This window comes from Crocuta crocuta, unplaced genomic scaffold, assembly GCF_008692635.1.
Source record: "Crocuta crocuta isolate KB4526 unplaced genomic scaffold, BGI_CrCroc_1.0 scaffold172, whole genome shotgun sequence".
NCBI lineage: Eukaryota > Metazoa > Chordata > Mammalia > Carnivora > Hyaenidae > Crocuta > Crocuta crocuta.
The window spans coordinates 8,820,543-8,847,450 of record NW_027528872.1 but is presented as its reverse complement, the minus strand read 5'-3'; the positions used below and the strand labels follow the sequence as shown (position 1 = coordinate 8,847,450).

At 36.5% G+C, this 26,908-nt stretch overlaps 2 protein-coding genes across 2 annotated transcripts; both read right to left on the bottom strand.

The window, feature by feature from the left end:
• Positions 1-6,899: 6,899 nt before the first annotated feature.
• LOC144225343 (olfactory receptor 8B3-like) lies at positions 6,900-7,841 on the bottom strand. The gene has a single exon (XM_077756505.1). It carries the CDS (start codon positions 7,830-7,832, stop codon positions 6,900-6,902), a length of 933 nt encoding a protein of 310 aa, XP_077612631.1. The 5' UTR covers positions 7,833-7,841.
• Positions 7,842-24,399: 16,558 nt separating this feature from the next.
• Positions 24,400-25,332, bottom strand: LOC144225341 (olfactory receptor 8B3-like). Its single transcript, XM_077756502.1, has one exon. It carries the CDS (start codon positions 25,330-25,332, stop codon positions 24,400-24,402), a length of 933 nt encoding a protein of 310 aa, XP_077612628.1.
• Between the last annotated feature and the right edge of the window lie 1,576 nt (positions 25,333-26,908).

Below are 26,908 nucleotides of genomic sequence, written 5' to 3'. Positions count from 1 at the left end.
TCTACTCTAAGCGAATCTCTGGACACAGGAGGAAAATGTTACACACAAAAATTCAATTTTTCCCACCAAATGTTCTCTCATGAGAATTGGGTATGCACAAAGAATATCAGACTAGCCCAACCCTGACCCACAGATCTGCTTTACTATTATCATGAATCAAGTGACATGGGCATTCTCTCTTTAGAGTCTTTATAAGCTGTATATGCAAAGAGCATCAAAACTGAGCCTACAGTGTGAAGGCCAGTGTTTCCATATGCCAACATTACTTCTATGAAAAGTAAAGGTTAAGGGAGAAGATTGGACTAAGACAGAATCGCCTCCTCTCATTTCATTTCTTTGAGCATATGATCCCTCCCCTAATCAGTAAAATTGGAGGCAGCAACCCCACCAACCTAGTGCTGGCCTGTAATGGGGGTTAGACTTGGTGTGGTGGGAATGAAGAACATTGTTTCTAATCCAAATAAAAGACCAGGCTCTAGGAGAGTTTAAGTTCCTGTTCCATGCTACAGAATAAAAACGATAAATTTGGAAGAGTGAGAGTTCCATCCATGGAACTGACCAATAAATTTCATCCTTTGAACCCAATAATATCTCTGAACCTTCCCTGCACCACCACCCTCCCCTCCAACAGATTCTTCTGTCAATTTCACTTGAGTTAGAGGACTGCAAAATCTGCAAACTAAGTGGCATGTCTTAGATCCCTGGCCTTCCATCACAAAAGGAGGACGTTGATATAAATGGAATTCAGAAACTTACCCTCCTTAGGCAAGAAACCCTTGGTGCTTTCTTAACAACATTACCTCTGTGGTCCTGAGAGGGCAGCTTTAGAATCTGTGGCTTTGCTCCCTTTGGTTCTATGAAGACAGAGCCCACTCTTAATTTCTGGTGTGCCCTGGAAATCCTTCTGAACTATAGATAAGAATTACTGATTTTGAGTCCTCTCAAGCAGCAGACAAAAATAAACAGCCTTTATTATTATCGCTTTTGCCACTTAAAATTCACAGGAGACTTATGGTGAGTGTAAGGATATAATGTGCTCAGTTACAAACAGGGCAGCACTGAGTCTCTTCCGCTGGGAATAATTTCTGCGGTGTAATAGGTATTGAGGGGATTGTATTTTCACAAAGGACCATAACGTGTCTTCAAAGCTGTAGGGACTCAAAATTGTATCCAAGTTTTCCCTCCAGTGTACGGAAGGGACATCCCCCAAAGAGAGGTCAAAAATAAATTCCCATTTCCCATTAAACAAGATGGCAGAAGAGGAGGCCCTAGACCTCGTACCCTGAATGAATACACTGATTAAAAAATATGTCGTGTACAGATTGCTTTTGCAAACAATCCAGACTAGTTAAGGCAGTCCTGCTCCCAGTTAAAGCATGAAACTAGTCACACTGAAACTGGTAGGGAAAGTCAAGATGTCCTCTTGTTCTAATAATTATCCTTGCACAGCACTGATGAAATCATACACTACCATTTGTTCTCAGCTTCACCGCTTAGGTGGGGCCTCAGGGCACTCCACATCCAGCCAACAGAAGGAAAAGAAAATGTGGAAATGATTTTTATAGTCTACCCTTAGGTGTTTCCATTTATTGTGTAGGTCAGTATAAAATAAGAATATATTCACACATTCTAATTTAGGCCTTAGAGCTAAGGCTCAATTTCAATGAGCTTAGAGCTAGGCTCATTTCAAATATGAAATGTCAAAGATATTGTTTGACATTTTTCTTAGTTTAGCGTATTGCTTTTGTGTTCAGAGCCTTTTTATTCACTAAAACTATTCTCATGTTTCACTGATATCTAAAAGTACAGTGTATTAATAATAATAATAATGATACCCTGATATATTTAGAATCAAAACACCATTCTTAGTCACAGCTCTACCACTTGAAAGTTGTAATTTGAGGGTGTCCGGGTGGCTTAGTCATTAAGCACCAGACTTTGTCTTTGGTCTTAAGTCATGATCTCATGGTTTGTGAGTTCAAGTTCCACATCAGGTGAGCTCAAGCCCCACTATGTGTGAACATGAGCCTCACTTTGGGTAAAAACATTAGCCCTGCTTTGGATGAGCCTCTCTCTCTCTCTATCTCTCTGTCTCTCTCTGTCTCTCATGGGATTCTCTCTCCCTGCCTCTTGTTCACTTGTGCCCTCTCTCTCAAAAAAAAAAAAAACAAAAAAAAACAAAAAGGAAGGAAAGAAAGTTGTAATTTAAGACAAACCATGAACATGTCTGAGCATTAGTTTCTTAATCTGTGAAAGGAAAACTAAGACTCCCTCTCTTCTTTATCTCACATTACTTCCCTTTGGAATACTTAAACTGACAGTTCTGACAGTGCAGAAAAAAAACTAAAACACATTGAGAGCAATTATAATATCCTACACATGTCTATGAATATTTGAAGTGGGTTAATTTATCTTTACAGCAGAGAGAGGATTTCAAAGCCCCTGTGATTCCACCAACCATCCTATTCACTGAGGAAGATGAATGTCTCTGCCTCAGAATGTAAAATTTCTCACTGAGACTGAGCTTAATGCTTAAAGGTACAGGTTTGCATAGCAAAGCCCCACATATCAACCAACTACTTCACCTGGTGTTCAGTTGATAATAAACTGAAATGCCTCAATTCAGGAGAGCAAAGCCAACTATGCCAGACTCACAGGAAAATACCAGGTCTGTCCCCCAACATGGACATCGATTTAACAAAATCAACTTTATTTATTTATTTTTTAATGTCCACTTATTTTTCAGAGAGAGAGAGAGAGAGACATAGTGCAAGAAAAGGGAGGACAGAGAGAGAAAGGCACAGAATCTGAAGCAGGCTCCAGGCTCTGAGCTGTCAGCACAGAGCCCGATGTGGGGCTCGAACTTACGAACTGCCAGATCATGACCTGAGCTGAAGTCGGACGCTTAACCGACTGACCCACCCGGGCGCCCCAGTGACCAGCTTTAACACATACTTTTAGCTACTTCAAATGGTGATAAGATATATAATAATATGAACACATCTTTGCAATGTCTATAGGGATTCCTGAGTTTTACAGACATTACATACTGACATTACTTTTTTCAATAAAAAATACAATTTTATCAAAATAGACAATAAGTAAAAGAAAAGCAAAAATTTTAAAAACAGTGAAAATCAACTATTTTATATAAGTACTACTTAGTAAATAAAAATCAAACATGTTGATATGGAGGTTGGGGGATGTGGTGTGAGAGGTCATTTAAAACTATAAGTCAGGGACTATCTGGTGATAGATGATAACTACACTTATCATGGTGAACATTTTGTAAGTGTATACAAATGTCAGGTAGCTATGTTGTATGTGTGAAACTAATGTAATATTCATGTTACCTATACTTCAGTTAGAAATAAATGAAATTTTTTTGTAAATAAATTGGCTTCCAGAAAAAAATTAATTAATTTTTAAAATAAATAAATGAACCTTAGCCAAGGATTTTGTGATGTCAAAGTCTAAAAAAAGACAAGCTAACAAACCAGTTATGCAAAATTTCTTAATATTTAAATCTTTATTTTTTTAATATAAGTTCAAGTTAATGAACATACAGTGTAGTCTTGGCTTTAGGAGTAGAACCCAGTGATTCATCTCTTACACATGACACCCAGTGCTCATCCTGAAAGGTGCCTTCCTTAATGCCCATCATCCATTTTCTTCTCCCCCCAACAACTCCCCTCCAGCAAACCTCAGTTTGTTCTGTGTATTTGTCTTCTTATGGTTTGCCTCCCTCTCTGTTATCTTATTTTTCCTTCCCTTACCCTATGTTCATCTGTTTTGTTTCTCAAATTCCACAAATGAGTGAATACATATGATATCTGTCCTTCTCTGACTGACTTATTTCCCTTAGCCTAGTACCCTCCAGTTCCATCCACCTTGTTGCAAATGGTAAGATTCATTATTTTTCATTGCCAAGTAGTATTCCAATATATATACCACATCTTCTTTATCCATTCATCCGTCAATGGACATCACAATATCTAAATCTTGAGTGAATTACAAAATGGTATAAAAGCAATATTATCAAAGTAATCTTACAAATATCTAAATTATCAATTGATTTAGAGGTTTTTGTTTCAAGATTTTATTCAAATTCTTTTTAGTAAACATATAGTGTAATATTGGGTTCAGAAGTAGAATTTAGGATTAAAAGTTTTTAAAGTAGTCATCTTTTTGAATTTTCTCAAGAAAAATAAGCCAGCATCCTATTCCAGAAAAGAAATCATCACAATTTGTTTTGTTCATCACATGTTTCTTTCAAGTTGTCATTGCTTTTCCAGCTGTAATTTCTGGGTTTTATATCTTAAACTCCATGTGGGAGTAGCATATGGAAGCCAACAAAAACAGGAGTTATTTAGCTATTCCCAGGTCCCATAACTCTGCGAGTTTTCCTGTTTAAATATCAAATGACTTGCACTTTTAGCCTGTCCAGCGAAATTCTGAGATCTCCATAATATTTCTAGAGCTTCCAGAAAGGAAATCATAAAAAGAGCTGTCTTTTCCCCATCATTTGCTTTCTAAATTCCTTCAACCTCACTTGAGTTTTGAATACCACACACTACTTAATCTCCTAAAATGTCTGACCTCTCTGTTCCTGGGTTCCCCATTAATGTGGCCACCAATTTTGGCCTACCCTCCCCCAAACACTATTAATGTATGATCATCATGCATTATAAGTTTTATCAAAGCTGTACGGACAGTGGAGAATAATTACAGTACTCTAAAGAGCAGGATACAAATTCAAATTGCAATGTGGTTTTAAACCTCATTGTTCTTTCCCTACAGAGAGATTTCTTGTTTATTGTCCATGCGTTTGTTATGTCTCCATCTAATGGTTTGTTGCTGAGTTCCTTTCTCTTCTGTGCCCTATCCTGGAGTTACTAGTACTTGCAAACATTCTAAAATCTTTTTTAAACTTAATTTACAGAAAAAAGCTCCCTGTTTGATCCAATCATCTCTCAACTATCCTAGTCTAATAGGACTTCTGTTTTACAAGAAAAAGAACCGTTAAACTATTTTCCTAAAGCAACCACTACTCTGAGAGATATTCATGTATAAGCCATCAAAGTACTATCAACTTCAAAAATAAAAAAAGTTTTCTCATATTCCATGATTACTGAAATAAAAATCATGAAAAGAATAGACAAGTGTATTTGAAAAAGCAGTAGACTGAAATCAGGAGGTTACAGTTTATCTAGGTGTTTTCTTTAACAAACTGTGTGACCTAACTCATTAAATTTTCTCAACTTCAGTAGCATGTCTACGCAATAAATATATATTCATGATATAAACATGTGTCAGTTTCATATTTACCACAATAAATATGAAATCTCTGCCAAAAGGAGCTTATGCATAATGTTTACAGCAGACAAGTGGATTATATTTTATGGACTTCATGGAACCTACTATATCTGTGAAACACTGGCATTTCAAGGAGGCACATTACAGGTCAATGGAGAATGTAACCAGTAAAGTATGGATTATCTGATTCCTGATTCCACCATTACATTATAAGTAGCAATAAGAAACCAAGATTACCCTAGTGTTACTTTACCTGATCTTTTGCAGAACCTTTTATCTTTTTCCAGGAGAAAAAAAGCAAACTCCATACTGACAATGAAAAAACACAGATAAACTTATTCATTAATGTTAAACAGTTAAAATGGTGGGAAAGAGAAGAAATTGGAAAAATGGAGATGAAGGAAATTATACTATTTAAAAATTGGAAACAAATTGAGCGAAGACTCCAATTTCCTTCATCACAGTAGCAAAGACATAGGATACGAAGGCTCTGCCTAAACTACTGTGATAAAAGGAACAGAATGTACAAGCCCTATTACTGATAGGGGACACTGATTCTGATCAAAACCTTCTCCTACTGAGGGTTTTTCTCAGAGCAATTTTAACATCTTTGTTTCTCAAGCTGTAAATGAAAGGGTTCATCAAGGGACCCACACTGGTATAAAAGACAGAAGAGATTTTCCCCTGATGCATAGACATAGCAGATGATGGTTTGAGATACGTAAATGCACATGATCCAAAAAACAAGGAAACAGCAATCATGTGGGAACTGCAGGTGCTGAAGGCTTTGGACCTGCCCTCGGTCGAGCTGATGCAGAAGATGCTGGAGAGGATGGAACCATAAGACACAAAGATGATGACACTGGGCACAATCACATTGATGCCCACCACGATGNTCAGGAGGTTACAGTTTATCTAGGTGTTTTCTTTAACAAACTGTGTGACCTAACTCATTAAATTTTCTCAACTTCAGTAGCATGTCTACGCAATAAATATATATTCATGATATAAACATGTGTCAGTTTCATATTTACCACAATAAATATGAAATCTCTGCCAAAAGGAGCTTATGCATAATGTTTACAGCAGACAAGTGGATTATATTTTATGGACTTCATGGAACCTACTATATCTGTGAAACACTGGCATTTCAAGGAGGCACATTACAGGTCAATGGAGAATGTAACCAGTAAAGTATGGATTATCTGATTCCTGATTCCACCATTACATTATAAGTAGCAATAAGAAACCAAGATTACCCTAGTGTTACTTTACCTGATCTTTTGCAGAACCTTTTATCTTTTTCCAGGAGAAAAAAAACAAACTCCATACTGACAATGAAAAAACACAGATAAACTTATTCATTAATGTTAAACAGTTAAAATGGTGGGAAAGAGAAGAAATTGGAAAAATGGAGATGAAGGAAATTATACTATTTAAAAATTGGAAACAAATTGAGCGAAGACTCCAATTTCCTTCATCACAGTAGCAAAGACACAGGATACGAAGGCTCTGCCTAAACTACTGTGATAAAAGGAACAGAATGTACAAGCCCTATTACTGATAGGGGACACTGATTCTGATCAAAACCTTCTCCTACTGAGGGTTTTTCTCAGAGCAATTTTAACATCTTTGTTTCTCAAGCTGTAAATGAAAGGGTTCATCAAGGGACCCACACTGGTATAAAAGACAGAAGAGATTTTCCCCTGATGCATAGACATAGCAGATGATGGTTTGAGATACGTAAATGCACATGATCCAAAAAACAAGGAAACAGCAATCATGTGGGAACTGCAGGTGCTGAAGGCTTTGGACCTGCCCTCGGTCGAGCTGATGCAGAAGATGCTGGAGAGGATGGAACCATAAGACACAAAGATGATGACACTGGGCACAATCACATTGATGCCCACCACGATGAAAACCACCAGCTCATTCACGTAGGTGCTTGTGCAGGAGAGCTGGAGCAGGGGGAGGATGTCACACAAATAATGGTTGATGGTGTTGGCATCACAGAAGGTCAGTCTCAGCATGCATCCCGTGTGGGCCATGGCATCAAAAAATGCCACCGAGTATGAAACAAGTATAAGGCTGGAACACACTTTAGGGGACATGATGACATTATACAAAAGTGGGTTACAGATGGCCACATAGCGATCATAAGCCATTGATGTCAGCACATAGCATTCAGAAATGATAGAAAAACAAAAAAAGTAGAGCTGGGTCATGCACCCCCTGTAGGAGATGATATTCTTCTTTGATGTGAAATTAATCAGCATTTTGGGAGTAAACACAGAAGAATAACAGAAATCTATGAAGGACAAATTGAAGAGAAAAAAGTACATGGGGGTGTGTAGGTGTGAATTCAGCCCAATTAGAGTTATCAAGCCTAAATTTCCCAATGCAGTGACCACATACACGACTAGAAACAGGCAGAACAGAGGGAGCTGGAGATGTGGTAGGTCTGTTAGCCCCAGCAGAATGAATTCAGTCACAAAAGAACCATTTCCAGGAGTCATTCTTCTCCACGGGGATCTGTGGAGGATCCCCGAGGAGGGGATCTGTGAGCACAGAAAAACAGGGTTACATTAGATGAAAAACCAGCACTTCCCACAATATTGCCTCCTAAAAGAGGGAATTTAGGCTGGGTATATCTGAGACTAACCAAATCTAGATCAGTAAAATCTGCCGTTACCTCTACCGTGACAACACTGAGAAACACTAACTCCTCCTTTATTGGAGGTTTATAAACTAAATATAGCAAAGAGCATCACAACTTAGCCTTAAGGGGGAAGTCCAGGATTACCATATGCAAACACAACTGCTGAAAAAACCAAGGGAGAAGAAGGATGGACCAAGACAGAATTGTCCTTCTCTGATCCCTCCATTTCTTCATTCACTTAAGACTCCCAGTAAGTAAGTTTGGAGGCAGAGATCCCAAAACATTTGCTTGTCTCTAATGCATATTAGAACTGATTGGTGGGATCCAAAAACATTGTTTCTTTCTTTTAAAAAAAATTTTTTTTAATGTTTATTTATTTTTTGAGAGTGAGAGAGAGAAACAAAGCATGATCAGGGAAAGAGCAGAGATAGAGGGAGACACAGAATTTGAAGCAGAATCCAGGCTCTGAACTAGCTGTCAAGACAGAGCCCAACGTGCGGCTCGAACTCACAAACTGTGAGATCATGACCTGAGCCGAATTCAGACGCTTAACCGACTAAGCCACCAAGGTGACCAAGAACATTGTTTCTAATCCAAAACTAAGGGACCAGAGCCTAGGGCAGGTTAAGTTATGCCTCATGTCACAGAATAAAATCCACAAATCCAGAAAAGTGAGAGTTCCATCCATGGAGAAGGAACTTACTGATGGAGATACTGTATCCCTGCACTCCTTAAGTCTCTAAACATTCCTGATCTCCCTTTGAACAGATTCTTCTTCACTTGAATCTCAGAACTGCACAAAGTAAAAATGAAAGTGGCATCTCTTAGATCTTTCAATTTCCATCTCACAACAAAAGGGACATTCATATAAATGGAATTCAAACACTCACCCTTCTTAGGCAAGAATATCTCAGTGCTTCCTTATTGTTTTTTCACCCCAGAAGTCCAGNATGAAAGTGGCATCTCTTAGATCTTTCAATTTCCATCTCACAACAAAAGGGACATTCATATAAATGGAATTCAAACACTCACCCTTCTAGGCAAGAATATCCCAGTGCTTCCTTATTGTTTTTTCACCCCAGAAGTCCCAGAACGGTAATTTCAGGTTCTGAGGCTTTGATCCATTTGATTCTAACAGGATACTGCATAGATGTAATTTCAGATAAGTCCTAGAAACCTTTCCAAACTACAGATCATAATTTGTAATGATGACTTTGAGTTCTCTCATACAACAGAGAAAAGTAAAATCTTCATTATTGGCTCATTTGCCATTTGATAAAGTACACATGGTTGAATGTGAGTTAAATGATACAACACATCTGGTTATAAACAGAATAGAAGCTTATGCAGTCATTTCCCCTTGGGAATAGATTCTATGCAATAAGGGAAATAAGAGGATTGTATTTACACCCTCGACCATGCAACTGTCATTAGCTCTTTAGGAGCACTCAAAATTTACTCAAGGTTTCCCATCACTCGTAGGATTGTGTATCTCCCAAGACAGAGCCAAAAATGAACTCCCATCTCCCTTGTCATCTTCACCTCTGAAGGGAAATCTATTCTACATTTCTCTCTTTCTTCCCATATCCTAAATGGGAATTTTTCTGCAAGCAACCTGCCTCTAAGATTCTTTACTTCTTTATGTAAAAATTGTCAAAATGGAGTATCTCAGGTCAATTGTCTCTTCCTGGGATATCTCTAAAATAATTTTAATGCCATATATCCCTTCCTAAGTTTTTTTTTTAATACCTACTGTAAATTTGACCATTCTCCTGGGACTTTTGTAACATTTCAATAACTGAGGTCATCTGTTTCTCCTCATCACACACACACCAACAGGGGCTACAGAGTTAGAGTGTGTATATATATCCTACCTCCACTCTTACTAATAATACCCCAGGCAAATTACGTAATCTCTTTCTTCCTCTGGTTTATCTTTGTAAAATAGAAATGGTAAAAAAAAAAAAAGGCATCAATTTTATTAAATTGTCATAATGATTAGATGAAAAAATGTAAGTAAAATGGCTAGAAAATGCCTGTCCCATGGCATAGTCAATTAATGTCAGCCATCATTATAAAGGCTCTCATAAATTTTAAAACAACCTCCATCATAACACTCATCATTTTTCCCTTTAATTCCTCTGTTCTTCAATGATTGTAACTTCTATAAGAAAAAACATAATTGTTGTTTTGTCAAGTGCAGTACAGTGTACAGAGTAAGAGCTCAAATATTTCTGAAAGTGATGTTGTTCTCTGGTTTCAGACCTTCAGAATATTTTCCACAAAACCTGCATACTAAGCCATAGAGTCTACAACCATAATGACATCTATCCCTTTCCTTCAGCCACCACAATAATTGAGGCAGTGGTTAGGTTTTAACTTAACTCTCCTATTGAACTGTAGTGGCTGCTATTTTATAGCATTTCCCCATACATCCTCTTATGTAACCATCCACATTTCTGCTAGAATGGGTTCTGAAAGCACAGATCTGTCATTCCCTAGTTCAAGAACTTTCAAATGTTCTCCATTATCTTGGGCAACTGAAGTTTTGTCATAAAATGATGTCTTAAAACTGTAATTCAAGGGCACCTAGGTGGTTCAGGTGGTTGAGCATCCGACACTTGATCTCAGCTTGATCTCAGGGGTGTGGGTTCAAGCCCCCCATTGGGCTCCATTCAGGGCATGGAGCCTACTTAAAAATAATAAATAAATAAATAATAAACAAAAAACCCAGTGATTCAGACTCAGTAAAATTAAAGAGGAAATTGAGCCAAAGCTATTTTTTTCTTTCTTCCCCATCTTCAGAGGGTATAATTGAAAATTAATAAGTTTATGTATTTAAGATATATGACTTGAGTTTATAAGTGTAAACATTGTCAAATAATTGCCCCAAATTAATTAAAATATCTATCACTTTACATAGTCACTTTCTTTTTTTGTAGCGAGAACATTTAAAATCTACCCTCTTAGCAAATTTAAAAGTAGGCAATAAATCATTAACTGTAGTGACACTGGTGCATATTAGATCTCCAGAACTTACTCATCTTGCATAAAGGAAACTTTGTACATGTTAACTAACACTGTACAAGGATTCTCGTTTTCCACAAACTCAACAATGCTTATCTATTGTCTTTTTGATAATAGCCATTTAAGTAGATGTGAGGTGGTATCTCACTGCCGTTTTCATTTGCATTTCCCTGGCAGATCAGTGATGTTGACCATCTTTTAATGTACTTTATGGCTACTTTTATGTTTTATTTTGAGAAAGTGTATTTGGGCCCTTTGCCCATTTTTTAAAACAGAATTGCTTTGTATGGTTGCTGTTACTTTTGAGTTTTAGGTGTTCCTTACCAATTTTGTATATAACTTTTTATCAGATATATGGTATACAAATATTTCCTCCCATTCCATAGGCTGTGTTTTCATTTTGCTGATTGTTCTGCAGAAGCTTTTTATTTGATGTAATCCCACTTATCTATACGTGCTTCTGTTGCCTTTGCTTTTGGTGCCATATCCAAGAAAATCTTCCATTTTATGCAAAAATTTATATCTGAGTTTTCTCATTTATTCCATTGGTCTTTCTGTTTACCTTTATGCCAATACCCCACTCTCTTGGTTACTGTAGCTCTGTAGTAAGTTTTGTAACAGGAAGTGTGAGTCTTGCTGCTTTACTCTTTTTCAGGATGGTTTTGGATATTAGGGTCCCTTGTGTTTCCATATGACTTTTGGATGAGGCCTTCTATTTCTGCAAAAAAAAAAAAAGACATTGGAATTTTTATTTGGATTGTGTTGAATCCATAAATCACTCTGGGCAGTATTAATATCTGTTTTTTAATTTTTTTCTTTTTTAGAGAGAAAGTGAGTGAGTGAAAGTGAAAAGAAAGGGAGAGAGAGCAAAAATTTTAGGCAGGCTCCAGCATGGAGCCTCACTTGGGGCTCAATCCCAAGATCCTGGGATCATGACCTGCGCTGAAATCAAGTTTGGATGCTCAAACAACTGAGCCACTCAGCACCCCTGGTAGTATTTTTGTTAACAATATTAAGTTTTCCAATCCATTTATTTATGTCTTCTCTATTTTCTTTTAGCAATGTTTTTTAGTTTCATTTTACAAGCCTTTTTCTCCTTGGTTAAGTATTTGATTCTATTTGATGCTGCTTTAAATGGAACTGTTCTCTTAATTGCACTTAAGGATTTTTCATTGTTATTGTATATAAAGCCAACTTTATGATTTTTGTCTGTTAACTTTGCATCCTGCTCCTTCCTAAGTTCACTTGTGGTTTTAAGTGTGTGTGTGTGTGTGTGTGTGTGTACTCTTTAGAATGCTGTACAATATAAGATCCTAACATTTGTGAAGAGAGATAATTTTCCTTCTTTTCAACTTGAATACTTTTCATTTCTATTTCTTGCCTAATATCCTGCCTAGAAATTCCAGTGCTGTGTTGAATAGAATCTGTGAGAGTACGTGTTCTTCCCTTGACCCTGAACTTTAAGAAAAAGCTCCCAGATTTCACCATTGAGTATAATGTTCCCTGGGGTTTTTTTTAAATACAGCTTTTGTTCTGTTGAGATAGTTTCCTTCTAGTCTTAATTTGTTGAAAAATTTTATCATGAAAGAATTTTGAATTTGCTCCAGTTTTTTCTGAATCAATTGTCATGACTGTGTGCGTACGCGTGTGTGTATGTGCAAGCGCACACGCGTGTGTATTTCCTTCATTTTATTAATCTGATATGTCACTTTGATTTGCTTTCATCTGATGAACCACCTTTGCATCTCAGGAATAATCCTACTTTGTCATGGTGTATAATCCTTTAAACATGATGCTGAATTTGATTCGTTAGGATTTTGTTGATGTTTGCATTAATGTTCTTTAAGGATATTGGTCTGTAGATTTCATTTCTTGTAATGTGTCTATTTGCCTTTGGTATTGGGGTAATGGTGGTCATAAAGACTGAGTTGAGAAATGTGCCATACTCTTCAGTTTTTGAAAAAGCTTGAGAAGGACTCGTGTTAGTTCTTCCTTACATGTTTGGTAGAATCGGCCAGTGAAGCTATGAGGTCTAGGACTTTTCTTTAGTGGGATATTTTTAACTACTGATTCAATATCCTTATCAGTTATGTCTCCTCAGATTTTCTAGTTCTTCATCATTTAGTCGTGGCCGGTTTTCAATTTTCAGGAATTTTTCCATTTCATTTTTGTTATCCAATTAGTTGGCATATAATTGTTCACAGTTTTCTGTTATAATGCTTTTTATTTCAATAGAAGTAGTAGTAATATCCATGTCATCATTTCTGATTTTTTCTTTGACACTTTAAAAGATTTTAAATTTTTTATGAAAAATGTCATACGTATACAAGAGTTGAGAGTATATTACAGTTTACTATCCTGAACTCATTAACAAGTTAAAAAATATTAAATCATAGTCAGTCCTGTTTATTTCTACCACCATTATTAAACACCCCTACCCTCACACACAACTGTGCTATTTTGGAGAAAATCCCAGATATCATATTTTAGTACTCATTTCCAAAAGATAAATATTTATTAGAGTCATAATAATACTATTTTACACTTTAATAAAAATATTAATGCCTTATAGTATTAAATGTCCAATCAGTATCTGAATTTCTCTCATTGTGAGTGAAGATTTTAACACAGATCCACATTAAAAGTGTAAGGTAAAACTGGGTGATAAAGTTAGTGGATATAGTTGGTCAACTCTGAAAAACTTGCCCTGTAACATCTTTTCATCATAAATTATTTAAATTGAAATCTGCTCAACTATAAACCTTAGCTCCCTTGGATATTCTATAAGCAAGCAACTGTGGTAGTTCCATTCTGCATTTAATGTGATTTATAGATATAAAATGTAAAGGAAATGAGGAAAAAGTACAGTCCAACTCCTTACTTCAGTCCCTCCAACAAATTATAGGTATCTATTATGGGGCAATGAGGAAAGTGATATGGAGAAGAAAGCTGAGAAGTAGTGGAAAATCTCTTCCCAGCAGAAATAAGGTAGACATTTTATTATTTTATTTTATTTTATTTTATTCATCTTATTTATTGAGTCAGAAAATCTTATTCATGATCACTTTGTTCTTATCCACAGTATCTTGTTCTGATAGATTTATTTGAGTCTACTATCTTTTTTCTTAGTCGAACTAACTACAGTTTTGTCAGTTTTGTTGATGTTTCCAGAGAAACAACTTTTGGCCTTAATGACTTTCTCTCTTGTTTTTCTATTCTGTTTTATTTATCTCTGCTCTAATCTTTATTTCATTTCTCCTGCTAGATTTGTGTTTAGTTTGCTCTTGTTTTCCTACTTCCTTAAGTTGTAAAGTAAGGTCATTGATTTGAGATCTTTCTTGTCTTTTTAACATAAGCTTACTACAAATGTCCCCCTTACCACTGCTTTTGCTGCATGCCATAAGTTTTGGTATGTTGTGGCTTTGTTTTCACTCATATTTAAAGAGAATAGAAGGTAAGAAATCACAAGAGACTCTTAACGATAGAAAACAAACTGAAGGTTGATGGAGGGAGCTGGGTAGGGGGATGCAGTAGATGCGTGATGGGTATTAAGGAAGGCACTTGATGTGATGAACACTGGGTGTTGTATGTAAGTGATGAATCACTGAAGTCTACTCTTTAAACTAATATTGTACAGTATGTTAACTAACTTAAATTAAATTAAAAAAACAAACATTTTTCAAATTCCATGTGATTTGTTCTTTGATCTATTGGTTTCTTTAAGAGAGTATTGTTTGATTTCAACAAATTTGTGTATTTTCCTATTTTCCTTCTGTTACTGATTTCTAACTTTATTCCATGTAGTCAGAGGAGATACCTTCTATGATATTTATCTTTTCTACTGAGATTCAATTTGTAGCCTAACATATGGTCTATTCTGGAAAATATCTCATGTGCACTTGAGGAAGTGTGTATTCTGCTGTTGTTGGGTCTATGTTTTATATATGTCTGATAAGTCTACTTGGTTTATTATGTTATCCAAGTTCTCCATTTCCTTCTTTATCTTATGTCTCGTTGTTCTATTATTAAGAATTCAACTATTATTAAATTTGTCTATTTTAGTGGCCAGTTCTACCAGTTTGTATTGCATATATTTTCATGGTCCATTACTAGGCTTGTAACTGTTTATAACTGTTACATCTTCTTGCTCTACTGAATCTTCCATTAAGTATGGTTTCTTTGTTTCTGTAAACTTTTTAAAATTAAGTTTAAAAATTTAATTCCAGCATAGTTAACATACAATGTTATACTAGTTTCAGGTGTACAATACAGTGATTCAACACCTCTGTACATTACTCAGTGCTCATCATGATAAGTGTACTCTTTAATCTCCTTCACCTATTTCACCCATCCTCTGCCCCATCTCCCTCCATTCTCTATAGTTAAGAGTCTGTTTCTTGGTTTGTCTCACTCTCGCTCTTTCTTTCTTTGTTTTGTTTCTTAAATTCTACATGTGAATGAAACCATATGGCATTTGTCGTTCTCTGACTGACTTATTTCCCTTAACATCATAATCGCTCCTTTCATCCATGTTGGTGCAAATGGCAAGATTTCATTTTTTGGGGGGGGCTGAATAACATTCTATTGTATATACACACAACATCTTCTTTAACCATTATCTGCTGAAGGACACTTGGGCTGCTTCCATAATTTGGCTATTTTAGATGATACTACAATAAACATGGGGGTGTATATATCTTTCAAATTAGTATTTTTGTATTCTTTGAGTAAATACCCAGTAGTAGAATTACTGGATCATGTGATAGTTCTATTTTTAACTTTTTGGGGGAACTTCCACACTGTTTTCCACAGTGGCTGCACCAGTTTGCATTTCCACTAACAGTGCAAGAGGATTCCTTTTGATCTACATCTTTGCCAACACTTGCTCTCTCATGTTTTTTTTTTTTTAATTTTAGCTATTCTGACAGATGTGAGGTGATATCTCATTGTGATTTTGATTTGCATTTCCCTGATGATGAGTGATGGTGAGCATCTTTTCTTGTGTCTGTTGGCCATCTGTATTTCTTCTTTGGAGAAATGTCTGTTCATGTCTTCTTCTGACCATTTTTTAACTGGGTTATTTGGTTTTTGAGTGTTGAATTTGAAAAGTTCTTAATCTATCTTGGATACTAACCCTTTATCAAATATGTCACTTGCAAATACCTTCTCCCATTCAGTAAATTGTCTTTTTGTTTTGTTGATTGTTTCCTTCACTGTGCAGAAGCTTTTTATTTTGACGAAGTCCTAATAGTTTATTTCTGTTTTTGTTTCCTTGCCTCATGAGACATCTAGAATGATGTTGTTATGGCCAATGTCAGAGAAATTATTGCCTGTGCTCTCTTCTAGCATTTTTTATGGTTTCAGGTCTCAGATTTAGGTCTCTAATGCATTTTGAGTTTATTTTTGTGTATGAGATAAGAAAGTAGTCCAGTTTCATTCATTTGCATGTAGCTGTCCAGTTTTCCCAACACCATTTGTTGAAGACTATCTATTTCCCATTGCGTACTCTTGCCTCTTTTGTCAAAGGGTAACTGACCATACAAACAAACCAATCATTGGTTTTCTATCCTCTTCCATTGATCTACATGTCTATTTTTTTACTAGTACCATACTGTTTTAATTACTATAGCTTTGTAGTATAATTCGAAATCTGGAATTGTGATACCTCCAGATTTGTTTTTCTTTTTCAAGACTGTTTTTGGCTTTTTGGGGTCTTTTATGGTTCCCTGCCAACTTTAGGATTATTTGCCCTAGTGCTGTGATAAGTGCTATTGGTATTTTGATAGGATTGCATTAAATGTGTAGATTTTTTCAGCAGAATGGACATTTTAAGAATATTTTTCTTCTGGGGCACCTGGATGGCTCAGTTGGCTAAGCGTCTGACTTCAGCTCAGGTCATGATCTCACTGTCTGTGAGTTCGAACCCCACATCGGGCTCTGTGCTGACAGCTCAGAGCCTGGAGACTGCTTCCAAATCTGTGTCTCCCTCTCTCTCTCTGCCCTTTCCCCGCTCATGCTCAGTCTCTCTCTGTTTCAAAACTAAATAAAAACACTAATTTAAAAAATATTTTTCTTCCAATCCATGAGTATGGAATATCTTTCTATTTATTTGTGTCATCTTCAATTTCTTTCATTAACTTTCTAAAGTCCTCAGAGTATAGGCCTTTCACCTCCTTTGTTAACTTTATTCCTAGATACTTTATTATTTTTGGTCATTGTAAATGGCATTGCTTTCTTAGTTTCTCTTTCTGTTGCTTCATTAGTAGTGTATAGATATGCAACAGGTTTCTGTACATTGATTTTGTATCCTGCAACCTTACTGAATTCATTTATTAGTTCCAGTAGTTATTTGGTGGAGTGTTTTGGGTTTTCTACAGAGTATCATGTTATCTGCAAATAGTGAAAGTTTTGCTTCTTCCATACCAATTTGGATGCCTTTTATTCCTTTTTCTTGTCTGATTGCTAATGCTAGGACTTTCAGTAGATATTGAATAAAAGTGGTGTGAATGAGCATCCTTATCTTGTTCACAAACTTATTCTGTTCCTCATCTTTGGGTGAAAGCTTTCAGTTTTTCACCGGTGAATATGATATTAGCTGTATCTAGGTGTGTGTCCAACGTGTGGCTCGATCCCTTTGAACCATGAGATCATGATCTGAGCCAAAATCAAAAGTCAGACACTCAACTGACTGAGCCACCCAGGCACCTTTCTACCGAATTTTCCATTGCAGTATTGAGATTTTCGCTTCAAAATTTCTTTTTTGGCTCCCTTTTAGATTTTCTATTTCTTTATTGATATTTTCATTATGGTTATAAATTGTTAAATTGACTCTCTACACATCTTCCTTTAGATATTTCAGCCTCTTTAAACAATTATTTTAAAGTCTTTGTCTAGGAGATATGCCATGACATCTTTTTCAGAGGCAGTTTCTATTGATTTCTTTTTTCCTTTGAAGAACCCATACTTTCTGTTTCATTGTATGTCTTGTGATTTCCTGTTGAAATCTAAATATATGAATCTAATACTATGGTGACTCTAGAAATCAAATCTTCTCCCCTCACCAGGGTTTAATGTTTTTATTTATTTATTTATTTATTTATTTATTTATTTATTTATATTGTGGTAGAGTGTATCTGTTCCAAGGATCAGTCTGAGGTGTTAATGGCTTTTTAGGTTTTTCAGACCTTGCACTTCTCCCTGTACACATGCAGTGACTTTCTAATTTCTCTTGTGCATACAATTGCTTTTGAAAGTCCTGGGTTTTATGGGAATCTACCCCCAAAACCAAGAGCACACTTTACACACTGGATGTTAGCCAATTTTACAATAAATTATATATTAAAAGATAAAGAAGAAAAACCTAAGTTTTATTTTAACTTCTAGTTTTTAATGCCTGGCTCCCAAAGGATGAAAAAAGAAAAACAAAAAAGGAAAATAAAGCACTGGCCTTTAAATGTACTAGAAGTCCATTCAAAAAGAGGAGAAGGGGCTTGTCACAGTGGGACAGCACAACAATAAATACTGTTCACCATTTTATCTGCATTCATAAGAGCTATGTCCTGTATTTACAAGGAAACATTTTGTTGACCTATTGCTTTTGGCATTTAAAAACATTTCATTTAAATCACTTTAGTGTATGCTGTAGATATATCAAAACTCAACCACCTGCTCCATAGTGGTGGAAATTCACTATCTTCCAGTTTTTCCCTATAAGATCAATGCTATCACTATTATGCATATATGTTTATATGAGAGTAACTTTATTTCAATGAGATAAGTTCTCAAAATACTGCCTTTCATTTTAATATGTATGTTTACATATTGGATTTCTCAAAAACTATTGCAATTCATATTCCCACAGGTAATTTATGAAACCATATTCCTTCTCTCGCATTTCTAAATTGTATCCCACTTAAAATTAATGGGTTTGAGCATTCATTCATAAATTTGTAAACCTTCCCAATTTGCTTTCCTGTGATTTGCCTGTTTGTGTCTTTTCTTCATTTTCTCTATGCCTAAATATTTCCATATTTCTATATTCCCAAATTACTTTCATTACAGAGCTACTAAAAACAATGTCTGGGGGTGCCTGGGTGGCTCATTTGATTAAGCATCTGACTTAGGCTCAGGTCATGATCTCACAATTTGTGGGTTCAAGCCCCGCATCGGGCTCTGTGCTGACAGGCTCAGAGCCTGGAGCCTGTTTCAGATTCTGTGTCTCCCTCTCTCTCTGACTCTCCCCTGTTCATGCTATCTCTTTCTTTCAGAAAATATAAAAATCATTTTTAAAAATTTAAAAATAATGTCTGAAGAAGTTCTTTAAAAATAAAAATAAAAAGACTGCATGAAAAAGTAGAAAAGGTTAAGAAAATGAAATCATAATATGGAATGGGAACTATACCTTCATTACCATTACCCTAAATATAATGACAAGATACTTTCTCCAAACCTATACAATGGGATTGTCCATAGACCTTCCTTTTCCTTCAGACACTAGTGGAAATCCTTCAAGTGTGGTGAAGAGATTGTTTCTGCCCTGGACTCCAGACGGATTACTTTGTAAGCGTTATTTGACCTCTATTGGTTTCTTCTGTTGAACCAACCTGGATTGTCAATGAAATGTCTTTCAGGACACTTTGTGGATATTTTCATCTTTGAGTTTGCTGTTATTTGTGTTCTGAGACATTGTAGTTAACTAAAACCACTGTTTCTGTTTTACTGGTTTTAGAAGAATGGTAAGTTTTATGTAATTTAAGATGCTGGTAGATTTAGAATCAAAACACCAAGGTCCTCGACTCAACTTCGACCATTGTGATTCAGAACAAATTGTGATTCAGAACAAGTCATGAAATCTCTGAGAATCAGTTTCATCATCTATGAGATGGAAATTGGATCCCCTTCCCTATTGACCTCTTAGCTCTTCCCTAAGGAGCACATAGACAGACAGACAGATGTAACAGCATGAAGAAAACAGGAGCTCTACTTCTAAGAACAATCATAACACCCTGCACATTATATTTATATTTGAAGTGTGTTTATTCAACTTTATGTCATAGAGAGACTTTAAGCATCTCAAGGAATTCAACCAGTCTTCCCCCACTCTGAAGATGGGAGTCTCTGCCTCAGAATGTAAAACTTCCCCACACTGAAAGTGATTTTAATGTTCAAATATACATCTTTATTTTACCACAGAGCCCTGGTATTTCATCTACTATTTCACCTGGTGCTCAACTGAATAACCAGTGGAATATCCCAATGCTAGAGAGAAAAACCAACTGCATCAGACTTACAGAAAAATACCATGGCTGTCCCCAACACAGACACAGATTCACCACAATCAATTTTAGGGGCACCTGGGTGGCTCAGTCGGTTAAGTGTCCGACTTCAGCTCAAGTCATGATCTCGCGGTTCGTGGGTTCGAGCCCCGCGTCAGGCTCCGTGCTAACAGCTAGCTCAGAGCCTGGAGCCTGTTTCGGATTCTGTGTCTCCCTCTCTCTCTGACTCTTCCTTGTTTTTGCACTCTCTCTCTCTCTCTCAGAAGTAAATATAACATAAAAATATTTTTTAAAGACTGATTTTAGATTCTATATGTAGCATGTAATGCCACTATGTTGTTATATGAAAAATCTATCTTTCTATCTTATTCACATTTGTGACATATTGCACATTGCACAAGTTGCCAGACATGTAGCAGGTATCAAAGTGTTTGCTGTTGTTGTTTTTACATAATTAAATGAATAATTGAAGCAATAATCATTTCCTTTTGCAGGATGCAGCAGTATTTCCTACTCATCCCTGCCTCTCTGGAGCCATAAGCAGAAACCATGTACCTGAATGTTCTTGCAAAGATTATAAGTGGGTCATATGCCATGCAATAGATGTTAGGCAGAAACCTCATAAACTATAAGGTTTGAATACACTGAGTGCACATGTGAGGGTGTGTATGTGTGTGTTTAGGGAGGCAGTATAAAAAAGAGTGGAGTTCCACAAAGTGGGGTTCAGGAATTAAAGGGATATAGAACTCAAAAGCCCTTTAATTTCTGATTTTCATCAGTTCTTAACCACAGCACACCCTAGTCATGCTCATTCCAAACCTAATCTTGAGTGACAACAGACCGTCACTTACAGAAAATTTACAGGAAACAAATTTAGCATGTAATCAGAAAATGTTCTTCATGGTTTAACTAAGAGGACCATTTATATACATTATAGCTTGGGAAGTCCAAACTTTCACACTAAATTAGAAAAATCTCCTTCCTGATACACAGGCAGAGATGAATCTAAAGGTTAACTTACTTGGCTCTCAGTTGTGACAACTTCAGTAGAAGTATCCTGTCTTTCAAAACTCCTTTTATCACGTTTCATATAACAAACAGAATAAAAAACTACAAACCCAATCCTATGTATGTAAAACACCCAACTTGTTTCCTCTGATATATTCCTCCCTTTGAAAGAAGTCCAATAGTTTTTCATAGTACTTAAATGCAGTATCTAAAAAACTAAATTGCCTCTATTAAAATTTTACCACCTTAGATTTTACAACATCTTTGTATATGTGTTTCTTACTAATCATTTCCAAAATAATCTGAAAGAATGGTATCTAATTTTAAAGAAAGGATTTTTTTTCCTGAAATTGAAACAGAAGTCATTTGTACTTGAGTCTCATAAAATGAAAGATTGATGACTTTTAAATCCACTCTTTAGGCCACCTCAAATAGGAATAAGATGCATGAAGAGTGAATGCACTCTTCAATGTCTTCAAAGGACCCCAAATACCACATCCAAAAACTTTTCTTCCAATACGGAAAACAATGTTATCAAAACAGTAAAACAAAACCAAAATGAAAACTCCACTCAAGACCCCATATTTTATATAAATACTTAGTGAAAATCAGGTGCATTAATATTGGGGTCAGAAGATGGGAAATGAGTGGTCATTTAAAACCATATGTCAAGGATTAAGCAATGCCAAATGTCTCAAAAACAAACAAGCCAATGATCTAGGTATGCTAACTTTTAAACCCTAAATATTGAGTGGAGATTGGAAAAACAGTAAAATAGTAAATGTTATTAAATTTATATTTAAAAATTTTTAATGTTTACTTATTATTGGGAGACAGAGAGAGAGACAGAGCATGAGCAAGGAGGGACAGAGAGAGAGGAAGACAATCCCAAGTAGGCTCCAGGCTCTGAGCTGCCAGCACTTGAACTCACAAACTGCAAGATCATGCCCTGAGCTGAAGTCAGATGCTTTATCCACTGAGCCACACAGGCGCCCCTTTTAAATTTATGTTAACCATATTTAAATTGTCACTTCACACAACATATAAAGGATTTTTCAGTGATCACCAATTTGCCAATTTTCTCAAAAGAAAAACAATCCAACATCCAATTACAGAAAGACACTCTCACCATATCATTTATTCACCAAATAGCTCTTTCAGAAAAGACTGGGCGCATTCAGGGTGGTATGGCCATCGACCAAATAGTTCTTTCAAATTGCCATTGTTCTTCCAGCTTGAGGTTTCCGTACTTCAAAATCCATATGGGAGTAACATAGGAAACCACCAAAAGCAGGGGTGATTTTATTGTTCCCAGGTCCACTAGTCCTATGAATTTAACTTTTTAAATATCAAATAACTTAAAACTTTTATTCTATCCAGAGAAATCCTGTCATCTACATACTATTTTTAGAGCCTTCCCAAAAGAAGAGAGCCACAGAAAATGTTCCTTTTTCATTATTTTACTTTCTATTCCTTCTTCCCAATGTGATTTTTTTTTTATCACAGCTCATTATTTCATCTCCTTAAGATGCTATCCTTACTCTACCTGGTTCTCTACAAATGTGACCATAGATATGGTTCTTCATTGCCAAAACCACTATTTCTTTTTTAATTTTTAAAAATTTTTAAAAATTTATTTCTGAGAGAGAGAGACAGCATGAGCAGGATAGGGTCAGAGAGGGAGACACAGAATCTGAAGCAGGCTCCAGGCTCTGAGCTAGCTGTCAGCATAGAGCCCGACGCGGGGCTCAAACCCACAAACTGCCCCAGAACCATGAGATCATGACCTGAGCTGAAGTCTGAGGCTCAACCGACTGAGCCACCCAGGCATCCCCCAAGACCACTATTAATATGGGTCATTGTATATTATAAGTTTTAATAAAAACTTCATGGAGGGGCGCCTGGGTGGCTTAGTCAGTTAAGCGTCTGACTTTCGCTTAGGTCATGATCTCGTGGTTCGTGGGTTTGAGCCCCGCATCGGGCTCTGTGCTGACTGCCAGGTCAGAGCCTGGAGTCTGTTTCAGAGTCTGTGACTCCCTCTCTCTCTGACCCTCCCCTGCTCACGCTGTCTCTCTCTCTCTCTCCTAGAAATAAATAAAACATTAAAAAATTTAAAAAAAAAAACTTCATGGAAAGTGAAGGATAATTATAGTATTCTATGGAGCAGGTTAAAATTGAGAATAAAATACAGTTTCTAAAATCTTATTACCCATTCCTTACTGAGGGACCTCTGATTTATTGGCCATATATCCCTTTGGGTCATAGACTAATGGCCTGTTCCTGGAAAATCTTTCCTCCTGTGTCTTGTTCTTTGAATTAGAAGACTCTGAAAACATTTCACATTTTTTTCTTGCAAAAATGTCAGCATTCAAAATAGAAATTTTTTTCATATTTCATGTTTACTAAAATTAAAATAAAATGAATTAGAAAGTACACTAGAAAATGTAGTTGACTTGAAATCAAGTAGCTAATAGACTATTCTAGACTTCTTGAAGAAGCTATGTGACTTTAAGTACTCACTGCCACAATATATATTGACAATGTATTATGTGTGACTTTGAGCCTGGAGAAGTAAATATGAAATCTCTACTAAACGAAGTTTAATGTGTAGGGTTTGCAGCTGCAAAGTGGAGTAAAACTGACAGTTGTTATGGAATCTGCTATAATTGTGAGACACTAGTATTTGAAGGAGTAATATTCCTTCCCACAGTAGAATGGAAAGAAAGGAATGCAGACATATTATCTAGTTCATGCTTCCAAAGGTACATTACAAGAGGCAATTAAGAAATCCTCCAATGTACAAGGTAACACTTGTCTTTTTATTGATCATTTGTTAAGCCATTCATCTTTTTCCAGAAAAAAATCCATTAATGCCATTTTAAAAAACAGATAAATATCTTCCTTAATGTGATTTTTAAATAGGAAAAGGGAGGAAAAGGAGCAAAATTTGAAAAATAGTGATCAAAGGAATCAGACCAAACTTAAAAAAAAAATAGAAACAGATTGAGAGAAGACACATTTCCTTCATCACAATGAGAAATAGGATAAGACTTCCACTAAAAATATTGAAATAAACACATGCAATGTCCCTACCTTACTCACATAGTTTTCTGATCAAAACCCTTTCCTACTCAGGGTTCTTCTCAGAGCGATTTTAACATCTTTGTTCCTCAAACTATAGATTAAGGGGTTCATCATGGGAACCACATTGGTATAAAAGACAGAATAGATTTTCCCCTCATTCATAGACCCAGCAGAAGATGGTTTAAGATACATAATTGCACCTGATCCAAAGAACAAGGAAACAGCAATTATGTGGGAACTACAGGTACTGAAGGCTTTGGACCTGCCCTCGGTCGAGCTGATGCGGAGGATGCTGGAGAGGATGAAACCATAAGACACAAAGATGGTGACACTGGGCACAATGATGTTGATGCCCACCACGACGAAAACCACCAGCTCATTCACGTAGGTGCTTGTGCAGGAGAGCTGGAGCACGGGGAGGATGTCACACAAATAATGGTTGATGGTATTTGCATCACAGAAGGTCAGTCTCAGCATGCATCCCGTGTGGGCCATGGCACCCGAAAATGCCATCAAATATGAACCAAGCATAAGGCTGGAACACACTCTAGGGGACATGACAACATTATACAAAAGTGGGTTGCAGATGGCCACATAGCGATCATAGGCCATTGATGTCAGCACATAGCATTCAGAAATCACAAAAAAACAGAAAAAGTAAAGCTGGGTCATGCATCCCATATAGGAGATAATATTTTTCTTTGATAGGAAATTCATCAGCATTTTTGGTGTAAATACTGAAGAATAGCAGAGGTCTATGAAGGACAAATTGAAGAGGAAGAAGTACATGGTGGTGTGTAGGTACGAATTCAGCCCGATTAAAATTATCAAGCCCAAATTTCCCAACACAGTGACCACATACATGACTAGAAACAGGCAGAACAGGGGGAGCTGGAGACCTGATAGGTCTGTTAGTCCCAGCAGAATGAATTCAGTCACAGAAGAGGCATTTCCAGGAGTCATTCTTCTCTAAAGGGATCTGTGAACACATGAGAAAACTCAGAAAAACAGCTCTTCATGCAAGATCTCATCCTACAAAGAGAGCGTGGACACTGGGAATGTCTAAGACCGGCCCAACCTGGACCCATAGAATCTGCCTTTTCCATTAACGAGAGACTAAATGACAGGGACTTTCTCTTACTACAGTCTTAATAAGCTAAATTTAGCAAAGGCATCACAAACTTTGCCTGAAGAGGGAAAACCAGTGCTGCCATATGTCAATGTGACTTATGGAAAACCAAGGGTAAGTAAGAAGAAGCAAGGCCCATACAGGATCATCCTTCTGCCATCTCACTATTTCTTCATGCACTTGAACCTTTTCCTCACGAGAAAATTGGAGGCAGAGACCCTAACAACCTGAAGCTGACCTCTAATGGGCCAGATTAGACGTGGTGGATTGGGAACCATGAATATCGTTCCTAATCCAACACTAAGGGATCAGAGTCTGGGGGAGGCTGAGTTACTGCCCCATGTCACAGAGAAAGAGTCATAAACCTATAACATTGAGGGCTCCACCCATGGAGAAGGAACTGACTGAGATACTACACCCCCTGCACCTTCTGACCTCTGAACATTCTTATTCCCCTGAAACATATTCTCCTGTCAGTTTTACTTGAGTCTTAGGACTACACAAAATGTGGGGGAAAGTGGCTTATCTGACATTTTTTGACTTTCATCTCAAATCAAGAAGGACGTTGATACCAACAGAATTCAGAAACCCACTCACCTTCCTTAGGTCAGAAAACCTCAGTGCTTCCTTATCCCTGATATTTACCCTGTAGTCCTGAAAAGGAAGCTTCAGGCTCTGAGGCCTTGGTTCCTTTAATTCTAAAAGGATTTAGTCCAGACTTAATTTCAGATATGCCCTTCAAATATTTCTGGACTATATATCATAATTTCTGAGAAAATTTTAAGTCTGCTCAAGCAGCAGAGAAAAAACCCTCTGTATTGTCATCACATCTGTTACTTAATGATTAAGGAGACAGAAGACTGAATGTGAGCCTAATGATAAAGTGCACCTGATTATAAACAGGGTAGACGTTTGTTCAGTCTCTTCCCCAAGGACCAGAGTCTATGTACAAAAGAGAAATAAGGGGATTGATTATAGTTACACTTGGGACCACAATCTCTCTTTAGTTCTTTAGGGACTCAATATCTAATCAAGTTTACAATTCACTCTAAGGATTGTACATCCCCCAAGGCAGACGCAAAAATAAACTCCCATCTTCATATCATCTTCATCTCTTAATGAAAATCTACTGCCTAAGTTCTTTCTCCCTTTCTTCCTATATCCTAAATGAAAATTTTCCATAGAGTTTGCCTACAGGTTTATTTCTTTACCTGAAATATTTCAAATATTGCAGTAATTCAGTTCAGTTGTTATCTCTCCTGGGTGCCTCCAAAAAGAAAGGTTAATGCATCTGTCAATTTTAAAGGGTTTAAAAAATTTTTTTAATTCTAGAATAATTAAGATACAGTTTTATTAGTTTCAGAAATACTGATTCAACAAATCTATATATTATTCAGTGTTCACCATAAG

Bases quoted from the DNA above. Each gene is read 5' to 3' on its own strand.
- LOC144225343 (XM_077756505.1), bottom strand. From the start codon at position 7,832: ATGACTCCTGGAAATGGTTCTTTTGTGACTGAATTCATTCTGCTGGGG.
- LOC144225341 (XM_077756502.1), bottom strand. From the start codon at position 25,332: ATGACTCCTGGAAATGCCTCTTCTGTGACTGAATTCATTCTGCTGGGA.